This window comes from Mus caroli, unplaced genomic scaffold, assembly GCF_978045245.1.
Source record: "Mus caroli unplaced genomic scaffold, Mus_caroli_1 scaffold_13, whole genome shotgun sequence".
NCBI lineage: Eukaryota > Metazoa > Chordata > Mammalia > Rodentia > Muridae > Mus > Mus caroli.
Genome location: NW_028227268.1, coordinates 76,705,599 through 76,718,881, shown reverse-complemented (window position 1 = coordinate 76,718,881; position 13,283 = coordinate 76,705,599). Strand labels below are relative to the sequence as shown.

General features: G+C 42.4%; 1 protein-coding gene across 1 annotated transcript in view; it reads left to right on the top strand.

Annotated features, from left to right (window-relative positions):
- The first annotated feature begins 1,690 nt into the window (after positions 1–1,690).
- Positions 1,691–13,283, top strand: part of LOC110306130 (hepatitis A virus cellular receptor 1 homolog) — a 12,015-nt gene continuing 422 nt past the window's right edge. The window contains exons 1-4 of the mRNA XM_029483874.2: positions 1,691–2,162; positions 8,908–8,997; positions 10,707–10,743; positions 12,431–13,283. The exon at positions 12,431–13,283 is cut by the window's right edge and continues 422 nt beyond it. Coding sequence (XP_029339734.1) covers positions 1,745–2,162; positions 8,908–8,997; positions 10,707–10,743; positions 12,431–12,494 — 609 coding nt within the window. The 5' untranslated portion in view covers positions 1,691–1,744 and the 3' untranslated portion in view covers positions 12,495–13,283. The remainder of the gene's footprint in view (positions 2,163–8,907; positions 8,998–10,706; positions 10,744–12,430) is intronic.

The window sequence follows — 13,283 nt, the reverse complement described above, 5'->3', positions numbered from 1 at the left end:
CTCTGTCTAGAATGTTATCCACTTACAAGAAGGGATCCCTATTTGGAGTTTTCTTTTTTGAGGACTGATCCTAAAACTTCCCTCCTCCCAATAGTGTTATAAAACCTTCCCTGAAAACTGCCATTAAAGCTCCCAACCTTCTGCTTTGAAGCCACAGTGCTGTAAATGAAAACCTTGATCTTTATATCAAGAGATGGGTAAAGAGTTAGTGACCAGCATCAAAGGGAAGGGCTGGGTGATTTGGGATGGAGTCTCCTGAACTGAGGTTGGTCTTGAATTCACTAGTTTCCCAGGGCTGGCTTTGAAATTTTAACTTTCCTGCCTCTACCTCTCAGGTTCTAGGTTTGCGAGTACCCATCAACATGCACAGCCTCTCTGACAGACAGGTTTTAAATTTTAAAAACCTAAACTTGAAGCTCAGTTTGCATTTCCCTTGTCCCAGTTAGCTAAGAGCAGAACTAGTCTAGCCCAGGAAAGAGCTCACCAGTTGGTAATCTGACATCAAACAGTCAGATCTGAGCACATATACAGATATACAGTTATATTATACAGATGGAGCAGGTTGGATTTATGTATTTCAGGATACATACATACACAAATATGTATGTAGCACCCACGAATGAATAAAAGAGGCCATGCATTTGAAAGAGAGCAAAGAGGGCTGACTGCATGCGAGTGTTTACAGGGAGGATAGGAAAGGGGGACATGATGTAATCAGAATCTGACCTAACAGAGTAGAATAAATAACTTTAAAAAGTTAAATTAGACCTGTCTTAGTGGTGCATGCTTGTAATTCCACCTCTCAGACATCTGAGGCAGGAGGATAGTCGCAGTAAGAGCAAGACCCTGATTAAGAAACAAACAGCTGGGCAGTGGTGGCATATGCCTTTAATCCCAGCACTTGGGAGGCAGAGGCAGGTGGATTTCTGAGTTCGAGGCCAGCCTGGTCTACAGAGTGAGCTCCAGGACAGCCAGGGCTATACAGAGAAACCCTGTCTCGAAAAACCAAAAAAAAAAAAAAAAAAAAGAAAAAGAAACAAACCTACAGGTCAGGCATGGTGGTGCCTTTAAACCCAGCACTCAGGAGGCAGATGTAGGAGGATCTTTATGAGTTCTAGGCTAGCCTAGTGTATATAGTGGGTTCTAGACCTGCCAGGGCTACAGAGTGAGCTCTGTCTCAAAAAGTAAAATGAAGAAAAAACAACAAGGGGAGTAGGGTGGGGGTGGTAAGGAGAGAGAGAGAGAGAGAGAGAGAGAGAGAGAGAGAGAGAGAGAGAGAGAGAGAGAGAGAGAGAGAAATAAGAAAATAAGAAACAGGGTGAATATCACACAGTACAATGTTGTTTAGCCACAAGCATATGCATTAAATAATCATACCAAAGAGGAATCTGCAAACATAAAAATGTTTATAGTGAGCCGGGCAGTGATGGCCCACGCCTTTAATCCCAGCACTTGGGAGGCAGAGGCAGGTGGATTTCTGAGTTCGAGGCCAGCCTGGTCTAAAAAAGTGAGTTCCAGGACAGCCAGGGCTGTACAGAGAAACCCTGTCTCAAAACCCACCCCCACCCCCACCCCCCCCAAAAAAGAAAAGAAAAAAATGTTTATAGTGAAATATTAAGCTATTTGGACTCTACGAGGGCAAAAGGAATGCACAGAAGAACTGGGGCTGGAACACAGTGGCAGAGCACATGTCTCCCATGTGTCATGCCCCCAAGTTTAATCCTCAATTGAAGCAAAAGGAAAAATGGGAAAAAATGCAAAAGTAAAAATGAAACCTTGGTTAACTGTTGAGAGCCCGTTCTATTTCCTCTTCTTCACCGCAGCTGCTTCAGGAGCGTTCCAGGAAGTCTATGGAATGGGAGGTGACCCTGTGACGCTGCCATGTTCTTATCCTGAATCTCGTATACTCTCATTCGTGTGCTGGGGCCGAGGCGAATGCGCTTCTGATACATGTGGACAAACACTGGTCTGGACTGATGGACGCCGAGTCAACTATCGGACAAGCAACCGCTACCAGATAAACTCGCAGCTTCTTCAAGGAAATGCATCCTTGACAATCGAGGACGCCTATGAGAGCGACAGCGGTCTCTACTGCTGTCGAGTGGAAATGAAGGGATGGGATGGCGTGCAGACACTGACCACCTCACTGCAGGTTCAACCAGGTGAGCTCTCCTTCTTTCTTTGCTTATTTCTTGCAGGGGGATTGAGTCCTCTGATTGCTATTAATTTGTTCTTTTCCCATAACAAGGAAACAACGGTCCTTATAAATACACTTGTGGTTAAACATTTGCTATTTTTTATTTTTAATGTCATAATCTCATGTAGCTCAGGCTGTCCTCTGATGCTATGTCCTCCTGGTTACCCTGCCTCTAACTTTCTAGTGAAAAGTTCACGAAAATTCCAGTTCTGAGATTAAAAACAGCTTTTGTTTGTTTGTTTATTTGTTTGTTCGTTTTGGATGTGGGCATCCTGATTTTCTGTTTTTAATTAAAATTTGAACCATGCATATGTACTGTCTTCATATGCTACTTCCTAATCTGTTTTCTAATGCTTTCCACTGATTACAGAAGCTGAGAATAATCTGTCTTTTTAAATTCAGTTCATTATTTTGTAATTGTTTAGCCCTATACTTTGCTATTGATTTTTTATTTTTACACACACACACACACACGTATCACACACACACATATCACACACACACACACACACACACACACACACACACACACACACACATATTCCCACTGTATAGTTTGGCTGGTCTGGGTGTCCATATGTATTTCAGGGTACCTCTGCTTTATGAACGAGGGGATAAAAAGTCCATGTCATCATGTCTGCTTGCATGAAGTTATTAGTAGCAGGTTTTAATCAAGCATAGAAATTCTCTCACAGGTCAGTGTTTAAAAGTCCTCTGGCTGCCTGGCCAATGGGTCCATAAGAGATTCTCTACCTTATTCTTAGCAACCAAGTCGACATTCTCTCAGGGCTAAGCGCACTGAGCTTCCTCTTCCGTTGTCCCAGGACTCCTATCAGTTCCCTTGTACTTCCCATCCACCTGGGAGATAAAACACCCCAGAGTAAGGAAGAAAATCTCCTGTGCTGGCTGCTGCGTCCCTGCGTTTTGCTCTCACAGTGATCTTCTGACGTGATTTTCTGCAGGCCTCCTTTTTCCTTCACTTCAGAGATTTATATTCTCCAGGGCAGGTTTTGGACTGTGCCCAAGCCCCTGGCTACACTTTAGTATAGTTCAGCACTGACAACCAGGGCCAGACCAGGTCATGTGACAGAGTCATGGATGCCAATAGTGTTACTGCAGCCTGGTCACAGGAGCCATTCCTGTGTGGTCTGTGGTGACCTTCAAACTTGCTGAGGTGCACATTTACTCTCGAATACCTGCTTTTTTGGTTCTTGAGATGAAGGAACCATTTGGCCTTTACAAAAATGTGGGGCAGGGAGACTTGGGGGTGGGCTTGAGACGTTTTAGCTGATAAGAGTACTTGTTGAGCCCAGTGACCTGAATTCAATTCCTGGAACCCACATGGTAAAAGGAAACTCCCTCAAGCTGACTCCTGACATCTACATATGGGCCACAGCACACAGAACTTCTGATTTTCTTGATTTGTGAGTTACTGGTTAAACCTGACTAATCCGAGAATCCAAAGTCTAAGAAAAATGAGGCAGAGAAGCAGAGAGACTCAATCTCAAAACAGGCTGGAGCTGCTTTATTTAAAAGCAAAGAACCCTGGTCTTTCTGCAGGATGAAGGCTGAGTTCATTTAGAGGGGTGAGGGGGACACATGACACACACCATATACATACACATATACATATACATTGTCATCATCATCATCATCTGTCTGTCTTTCTCTGTTTCTCTCTCTCTCTCTCTCTCTCTCTCTCTCTCTCTCTCTCTCTCTCTCTGTGTGTGTGTGTGTGTGTGTGTGTGTGTGTGTGTGTGTGTGTGTTCATAGATATATGTAGCTACCAGGAAGTTACAGATAAGTTTTGGTGTTTTAATTTTTTGGGCATATGTTGGGTTGCTTTTGATATCCGAGCGTATTTGTTTGCAGAATGGTCAGGCTGGGGATTGTCAGCTCTTTATGGTGAGGGCCCACTGCCCAGTACAAATCGACTCAATGCCTTGCAGCCTGAGGCTCTTACCCAATATGCACTGTTCCAGAATCTGAGACCTTTTGGGCACTGACTTGATACATCTGGAAAATTCACTTACAGAATTTTCATTTACAGAATCATCCAGAGCTTGTGAGCTTACCAGTGTTGACCTATGTAGGTATATGAATGTGTTACACAAATTGGTATTTAAACTCAAGCTCCACCCAGAAGATATTCTATATGCAAATAGTTCAAAATTTTCAGAAATACCCAAATTCTGAAACTCTTGGTACCAACCATCTTTGTTTCTCTTAAATAGAAAGAAAACATAGACTGTGCCCACTCTCTGCACATATGTGCAAGTCTTTGTATTGGGTCTTGTATAGGATCTCTTATAAGCCGACTAGCCTCATTAGCCTTCCACTAAGATGTAGGTCAGTATTATGTGTCCTATCAGGACTGACTGAAATGTGCATGCTGGGCCTGAAAACTGTAATGAGTCCCAGTCCTCATACCTTCTTGTGAGAATCTGACACCTGTCATTCATAAAGTGTTTCCATGGAACCTGGGCTCTGTTCTGATCTCAATGTTGTCAGCACAGCTGCCTCCTATGGGTGAGCCTGTCTCTACTGCCCTGCCCCGCACATCATAGTTGGTTTGTCAGTGACAAAGAACAGAAGTTCCAGAGAGGACCCTCTGCCTAGGGACAGCCTCTCACTGCTGTGCTGCCGTAGAAGCTTTTTGTCTCTTCTTGCCTGATTGACCCTTCTTTTCACCTTGATTTCTAAATTCATAAATTCTAAAAAGCAGCAGAAGCATGGTTACTGTTTTGTTTTGTTTGCTAGAACAATCTGATGGGAGGTATTGATTTCTTCTCCTCCCATTGACCTGTGGGTTTATTAACTAGGAGGATGCTGGGGAACTGGGCTGCAAGTTTGTAGAGGGTGGCTAGGTTATAGCTGGGATTTTGGAGAATAGGGATGTGTGAGAAAAACTGCTTTGTTCCAGGCAGCTTCATACATTATAGAATTGTGAGGATCTCTCAGGTTTGGCAGAAGTTTTCAGTGCTGGATTTCTGCCTGCTTCAGGGGATGGGATCATAGGCTGAGCCTGAAGAACATAGATAAGTTCCTAACTTCAATGAAAAAGAGATTTAGCAAAGAAGCAACAGTTTATGTGTTCATATGATTAACTAGAGGTTTTTAATGTTCACTCTGTAGCTCTTGCTTGTGTGAAACTCAGTATGTAAGTTAGTAATTTGACTTCAACCACCCTGCCTCAGGCATCCTAGTGCTTGGAACAATGTCTCTGTCACAAGAGCAGATAATACAGGTGTCCTCTGTTTCATCCTAGGACAACTGGCCATTGTCCTTCACCATGCTGCATGCTCCCTTTGCCTGATAGTTTTGTGTTGACTTGACACAAACTGAAGTCATTTAAAGGAGGGTATATCAATTAATAAAATGCCTCCATAAGATCGGGCTATAGGCCGGGCGGTGGTGGCACACGCCTTTGATCCCAGCACTTGGGAGGCAGAGGCAGGCGGATTTCTGAGTTCAAGGCCAGCCTGGTCTACAAAGTGAGTTCCAGGACAGCCAGGGCTACACAGTGGAACCCTGTCTCGAAAAACCAAAAAAAAAAAAAAAAAAAAAAAAGATCGGGCTATAGGCAAGTCTTCAAGGCATTTTCTTAACTAGTGATTGATAGGGGATAGGGGAGAGCCCAGCCTACTATGAGTGGTACCACCCCTAAGATGGTGGTCCTAGGTTCCATAAGAGAGCAGACTGAGCAAACCATGACGAGCAAGCCGATGAGGAGTACCCCTCCATGGCTTCAACATCAGCTCCTGCCTCAGGTCCTTGCCTGCCATAGTTGGGGTTTTACTGCTATGAACAGACACCATATCCAAGGCAATACTTATAAGGACAACATTTAATTGGGGCTGGCTTACAGATTCAGAGGTTCAGTCCATTTTCATCAAAGCAGGAACATGGCAGTATCCAGGAAGGCATGATGCAGGAGGAACTGAGAGTTCTACATCTTCATCTGAAGGCTGCTAGCAGAATATTGGCTCCCACACTGCTAGGATGAGGGTCTTGAAGCCCATACTCACAGTGACACACTTCCTCCAACAAGGCCACACTTACTCCAACAGGGCCACACCTTCTAAAAGTGCCACTCCCTGGGCTGAGCATATACAAGCCATCATTCTGCCCTGCTTGAGTTTTTGTCCTGACTTCCTTTGATGATGAACAGTGATGTGGAAGCATAAGCTGGATAAACCCATTCCTCTAGAGTTTCTTTGGTTGTGATGCTTCATCACAGCAATAGAACCCCTAAGACACTTCTCTCTGTGGCCCATTGATTACTCCTGTCTTTCTATCTCAGGAGATCTTGGCTAAGAGTTGTGTGACTTATAGAACTGTCCACTGTCTCTGAATCTGTTTCATTATTCGTTCAATGGATACAATGGATATAATACCCCAAATTTTTAAATGTGAAAATCACTTTATTGTAATGAATTTTATAGAATAATATGGCTATGAAATGTCATGAAGGGCTTGGATCATATTTGCAAAGGGGGCAAGTGGTATATGTGATGACAGCTACCACTACTACAGTGCTTGAGATCTGGAGGAGGGGCACCGGTAGCTGCTATGACTTGGAAACATCTGCATTCAAGTGAGTCTTCTACAAACCACACACACATACACACAACATACACACACACACACACACACACACACACACACACACACACCACATACATACACAGAAGCAGGTAGGCAGGCAGGCAGGCAGGTAGGCAGACAGACAGATAGACAGACAGACAGACAGACCACACACACACACACACACACACACACACACACACACACACAGAGAGAGAGAGAGAGAGAGAGAGAGATGCTAGGCCTAACCTGGTTTGGATGCATCTTAAAAACAAATTTGCCAGCTTAATATCAGACAGGACAGCATGTGGCACTCTCAAAACTTCCCACTGTCCCTAGCATACAGCTATCTGGGTGGGTTGGCAGTGTTCAGCAGCACCTTAATTCATAAAGAAAAGACATGCCAATGCTATAGTTTGAGATAGAGGAGATTGTGACATTGAATATAGATGGTGGGACCCAGCATTTGTAGGAAGAACTGGGGTCCCAGTGCTGCAGGTTCCTGTGGTACTGGTGTCGGTAAACACAACACATTCTAGTTCATTTGGGCTTTGGTAAGAAAATACCTTAGAATAGACTTTTAAAAAAATGAATGAATAAAATGTAGTGCTGACAATTCTTGAGGCTGGGAGTGCCATTATCAAAGCTCGTGAGCGTCCGTCTGATCAGAGCTCCTGTCGCTGGTGAACTCAGGGTTTTCTCTTGTAAAGGGAGGAACATGCCAGCCCCTCTAGCCCTTTTTATACAGAATCTATTCCCATTCATGAGTGCCATCTCTCTGACTATTGACTTTCCAGTTACCTCCAGCTCTCAGTCTACTGCATTGAGGATTAAACATTAACAAAGAAAGTAATGGAGACACAAACATTCAGATCAGAGCACAACCACAACTGAACTTTCTGTTTGGTTGGTTTTGGTCTCTTGTTTGTTTGTTTGTTTGTTTGGTTGGTTTTTTGGGTGGTTGTTGTCATCACTGACTGGGAAAATGATGAGACATGTAGCTTCCCAGTAAACTATTAGATACTAGCATGCATACCTTTTGACAAGTTATTGAATGCTCCTCACTGCATTCCATAGTGTTGACGCTTATGCATGTACATCTAATTGTTTGGGCATAGGACCTTGACAGTGAACACTGTTTTTTTAGTAGACACAGTCAGCTTTGAATTCACATCTTTTTCCCTGACTTACCATCTCATTTCCTTCCAGAAAACCAGGATTATTTGTGGAAAGTTTTATTATTTCAGGTCCTAAGTTACAAACAGAGGCTAGACTGTAGACATCACCTAAACCTAAACATTGCCTACACCTCCTTGGACGTGCTCCCAGAAGGAGTAAATTATAAGTGGAGAATCATGAAATCTGAGGAGGACTACGAGTCATCCAACATTATTCATGCTGGACGCCAGTAGTTAGGGACGTCCATAGACGTCAACAGGACAGAGTCAAGGCCACCAGAAACCTAATCACAATGGACTATAAAGAGTGTCCTGATAAAGATGGCCACCCTACTTACAGTTTCCACCCACTGACCACTCTATGGAGAGCCCACTGGTGATGTTTTTCCCTTATTACCTTACCTTAAGACCACAAGGTAAGAAGATCTTAGACGAGTCCAATTCTACAGGATTTTTCTAGACTTGTTCTACAGTGAGCTTGAAAATAATCTAAGATACTCAGGAGTGCTTTCCCAAGTCCTGTCTCTACAAATACAAATAGGTTTGCACACTCTCTTGGCTCCTGGGAGAAACAGTCTCTATTTTGGTATGTGTAAAGAACACAGAAGAAACAAAAGGTGAAGTAAGAAAAGAATCTGGATAGGAATTTGTGAGGACTATGTGGGATGGGAAAAGCAGCTCTGGACTGGGAATAGGTGATCCCTTTTAGCATTTGCAAGGACTTGGGTCCTTGGGTTTAGTGTCTGGCAGTACACCTTCCAGCCAAAACAACAAAAAGAAAACCAAACACCTTAAGGCAAATTGGAGCTGTTCATATTAGGCCAAATGGCCATATGCTTTTCGAGCTAATAGTGTTAAGCACACCACATGTGATTATTGATATTATTTGTTTTATTGACTTATTCATCTCACTTGATGCCTCTTCAATTTGCTGTTACTCTCTAGGAAGCAGTTCAGCCAGGACTAAAGGCCTTGCTATTGGACTCTCCATTTTCTTTCTGCTTCTGGTTCTTGTGAGCACATTAGTTATCACAAGTAAGTAATTTTAAGATGGTTACCAATGGTAGGAATAAGTCTGGAGTCTCCTTTATATATGATCACAAATCCAAAAAATGTTTGCAAAGCAAAATGTTTTATTTCTATAGGAGGGTACCATGCCACTTTCTATCCACTGAGCAAGCATACCCTGTGGAGCTCCTACAAGGCCTTTAACTGAAAAAAATCACAGGTTTCCGTGCCTCCCTCTGAGTGCTCAGAGTATCATTGTGCATTCTTTGGAGACTAAACAATTTAAACAGCACAGTTTCGAGGAAGAATGATATCCAGTCATAGATACTGGTGGTTGGAAAATGTTGGGCCCACAGTTGCTCTTGCTTAATGGTATCCTTACACATTTCATTAACTCTGTCTGATAGAAGACAGTACATTTCATGTATATTTGCCAGACCAAGGAACTAGAAGAAGAATTCTCAACCACTCTGACTGCCTTCAAGGAACTCCACTTGCTAAGGAATTTAAATTACCCATGTTTCCTAATCCAAGACATGTTTTATAACCCTTTCTAAATTCCAGCCTATGTGTCAGTACCTGCTAAGCACTGAGATGGTTTCTAACCCTTTGGAAAGACTCAGTGAGTGACCTAGGTTGTGAGCTATTCTGACAGGAGTTCTCTGGAAGAGCAACAAGTGCTCCTAACCAATGAGGGAGGTCTACCAATGGCCATTTTTTAACATTATTTCTTTTACTTTTTGAGATCATAATTATGATATTTTTCCCCCCTCCTTTTTCACTCTAAACTCTCCTATATATCACTCCTTGTTTTTTTTTTTAGAATTTATCACTTCTTTTTACATTAATTGTCACATGTATGTATGTACATGTATATGCACACATATTCCTAAATACAAACTCCACAGTCTGTTTATTGTTCTTTGTATGTATGCTTCCTATCTTTAAGACTTGTTTCACATGACTGGGCAGAAAGTGAGGATTCAGTGTATGCTTGTCAGATGTCAGGATATTTCCCTTTCATGTTTAGAACTTCGTTATTCGTGATGACTAGTTAAACTGGTTCTGTTTGTAAACACCTATAATTCCAGGAATCAGGCTGATGAGGCACAAGGGTCATCACAACTTGTGGGTATCCTGAACTATAATAGTAAGATGATGTCTAATAGAGGGAAATAAATTACAAACAAAAGAAAAGAAAACAAAACACGATACAAATGTATTTCCTGTCATAGCCCAAAGCCATTTTTTCTTTTCTGATGGAAGTTGGTTTCTGAGGATCTGAAGGTCTGTGACAGGAAGTGGAGGGTGAAGAGTAGGTGGTGGCCAAGGAAGGAGCCAAAACCAGAATAATGCTGCTAGTGATAATTTTTAAAGAGTTCTTGATGGAAGGACCGTTAGTAGGGCCTTGTGTCTCTGGTTGCTTGGAGAGTCCATGTTTAGGTTGTTGTCCAGCAACCAATTTACACATCTAGACCTCTTCATTTCTTTCAGTAAAAGACAGTTTACTAATGCCTTTCTGCACGATAGGAATGTTATGTGGGTGAATGCACCAAGCCGTGAGCGAAGGGATATTACCTTTACAGTACAGGGAGGGGACCTCCCAAAGTTACTAGGGAACAACTGAATTAAAAACAAAAGCAATATCCCTGATTAGACTAAGAAAGCACCATGCGTGTTTTTAATGATGTGTTCAATTTTCTTTTCAACTCCTGCCTCCTCTTGTCCAAATTTAGATTACATCCTTATGAAAAAGAGGCCGGGATCTCCAAGGTAAGCTGGCATGGTTTGTGTCAATCGATTTTGAACTTTGTGTCTTCTTGATATTTTTATTCCTTCCTTTTCCCCCTCCTCCTCCTTATTCCCTTCTTCCCTTCTCTTGTTGTCTCTTCCACCTCTTTTTCCTCCTTCCCTCTTCTTGATGGCTCCTCCTCGTTCTCCTCCTCCTCCCCCTCCTGTTCCTCTTCCTCCATCTTCATCTTCTAGGCAGGAAGATAATGCCTGGCGTCCATTGCTCACCTTGAATTCTAAACTGTAGTTTTGATAGCCCCTATCTTGTTACCATGGTGTCCAGTGATGTGTCAGCCATCTGATTTCCCAACCATTCTGTCTGATCTGGTACAGAAGGAGCAGTGCTGAATGATAGATTTTGCTTTTGAAAGCTAAATTGAATGAGTTGGCTTGATTTTCTTTTTCAGTTTTACTTCATAGTTTCCTAATTGAATGCCTATTGGAGTACAAGATTATGAAAATGGTAGATGCCTGCCAGTGAATGGTTATGTTCTTGCACAGCAACCAAACTTGGTTCCTAGGACCCATGGCATAGGGCTCACAACTCCATCTCCAGGCGAATAGCAGATGTCTATGTGCACCTGTATTCATGTGCACAGACACACACACACACACACACAAAACTATATATACATAACTTAAAATAAATCTTTAAAAACAACTAGGGGCACCCATGTTATGCACATGCATAATTCAAGCAAAACACACACACAAAATAATAAATAAATTTTTAAAAATTGAAAAGTCAGAAGGCATGTAAGTTAATATACAGATCCTTTTAGGAGCTTTCTGGCAAGCACTGTGGGAATGATAGGGTGGTGTGGTGGGCTGTGTGAGTGAGCCCCAAGTAGAGCTAGTCTCTGATTGGCTCCTCCGTGAGTTCTAGAAATGCAGCTGATGGTATGGCTAGTGCACAGATACCAACAGCTCTCCCCCAAGATGAAGTTCATTACCTCAAATGCCCCATGTTTTTGTGCATGTGTCATAGTTAAGTGAGTGCCTCACAGGTAATCTTTTTAAAACTGTGTCATAGACCACCACCAGCTCCTTTGAAAAGGCATGGCTTTCTTACATGGTTTTCTACTCCATGCTTAATGTTAGAAGATGTAGATGCTATGCAAATTTCAAAACCACTTTTTTTTTCTTTCAAGAAAGGATTTATATATTGTTGTTGTGGATGGTAGTGTGTATGTGCGTGTGTATGTGTGTGTGTTGTACACACATGCCATGGCATGCATCTGACTCCAGAGATGTCTGTCAGGTCAACAGACACTCCTATCCCTTTCTAAAGTATCACACTCCAAAGCTGTAAACACATGAATATTCTAGTTCTTAACCCAGTTCCAAAATGCATAACTTGATTAGGTAACTCGGTTTGATGTTAACTACCTTTTTGGATATACCATTTTTTTGTGTGTGTTCTATTACATGCACATCCTGAAGGATGTCAGTATGAACTGGCATTTTAAAAGTAATTCTTCCTTGAACGGATGCTTACTAAACAAACTTTTTATGCCCTAGTACCAGAACCCTGTGTGGTGTTGTTCACTGTTATGGTTTTTGTGAATGGGGATTCTGAAATTCTGAGTATATTTCATAAATGAAAGTTCTGCTTAGACCTGAAAGGTGACCTCATATTGTTTTCTTCAACATCTCTCTCCCTCTGCAGCTTGGTAGCATTATGTGTTTCTAAGATCAGAACTTTACTAAATAAAGAGGTTGCATCACCATGAGCACAAGACGACGTCTACAATGTTGAAGACAGTCCTCATATCAAAGCTTGAGTTTTAGGAGAAGACCTCTACGGCATATCACCAGGCTGGACGCCCCTGAAGTGCCAAGACTATTTCCTGTCAGTTCATCTTGAATTCCCACTTTGCAGCTGCAGTGAGTGGATGGACCTCTAGCTGTCTCTTCTCACACTCACTGTTGATATGATGCTGTCTCTCCACACTACAGATCCTTCTTTCAAACACCAACACGTTAACATTTTGGGTGTCCTTTAGGCTCCAAATCTCCTTTATCTGTGAAAGACAATTATTGGTAACTTCTATCCTGGTTACTAAAACCATCCAGCAAAGAGGAATAGGACTTTAAAGGAAAACTAAAATAAAACAAATGTCGGGAGGGTGGGGTTTAATTTGGAAGTACTTCGTGGTTGTGTCTTGTTTATTAAATTGGTGGATGCCATGCAGAAAGAGCTGCAGTGGGCAAGTGAGCTCCCTAGAGATGGCTCCCTGTCCTGCTCAGCTCTAATGGGAGCACTCTGGTGAGGCATGGCCACAAAGACTTCGTCCCAGGATTGCTTCCTGCTACTGATGTGCTTTCTCAGATTTGTCATTGCCATACTCCTCACTTATGTGGCTTGGTGTGAGTGGAGACCAAGAGATCTTCACTGTCTATAGCCTGGTGTAGTTACTGCCTGAGTGATAGCTCACCCTATTGGGCATATTTCCTGCAGATCAACATGAAAATGAACTTTCATGATTTAATGCTGTTTAGATGAATTAATGACTGTACAG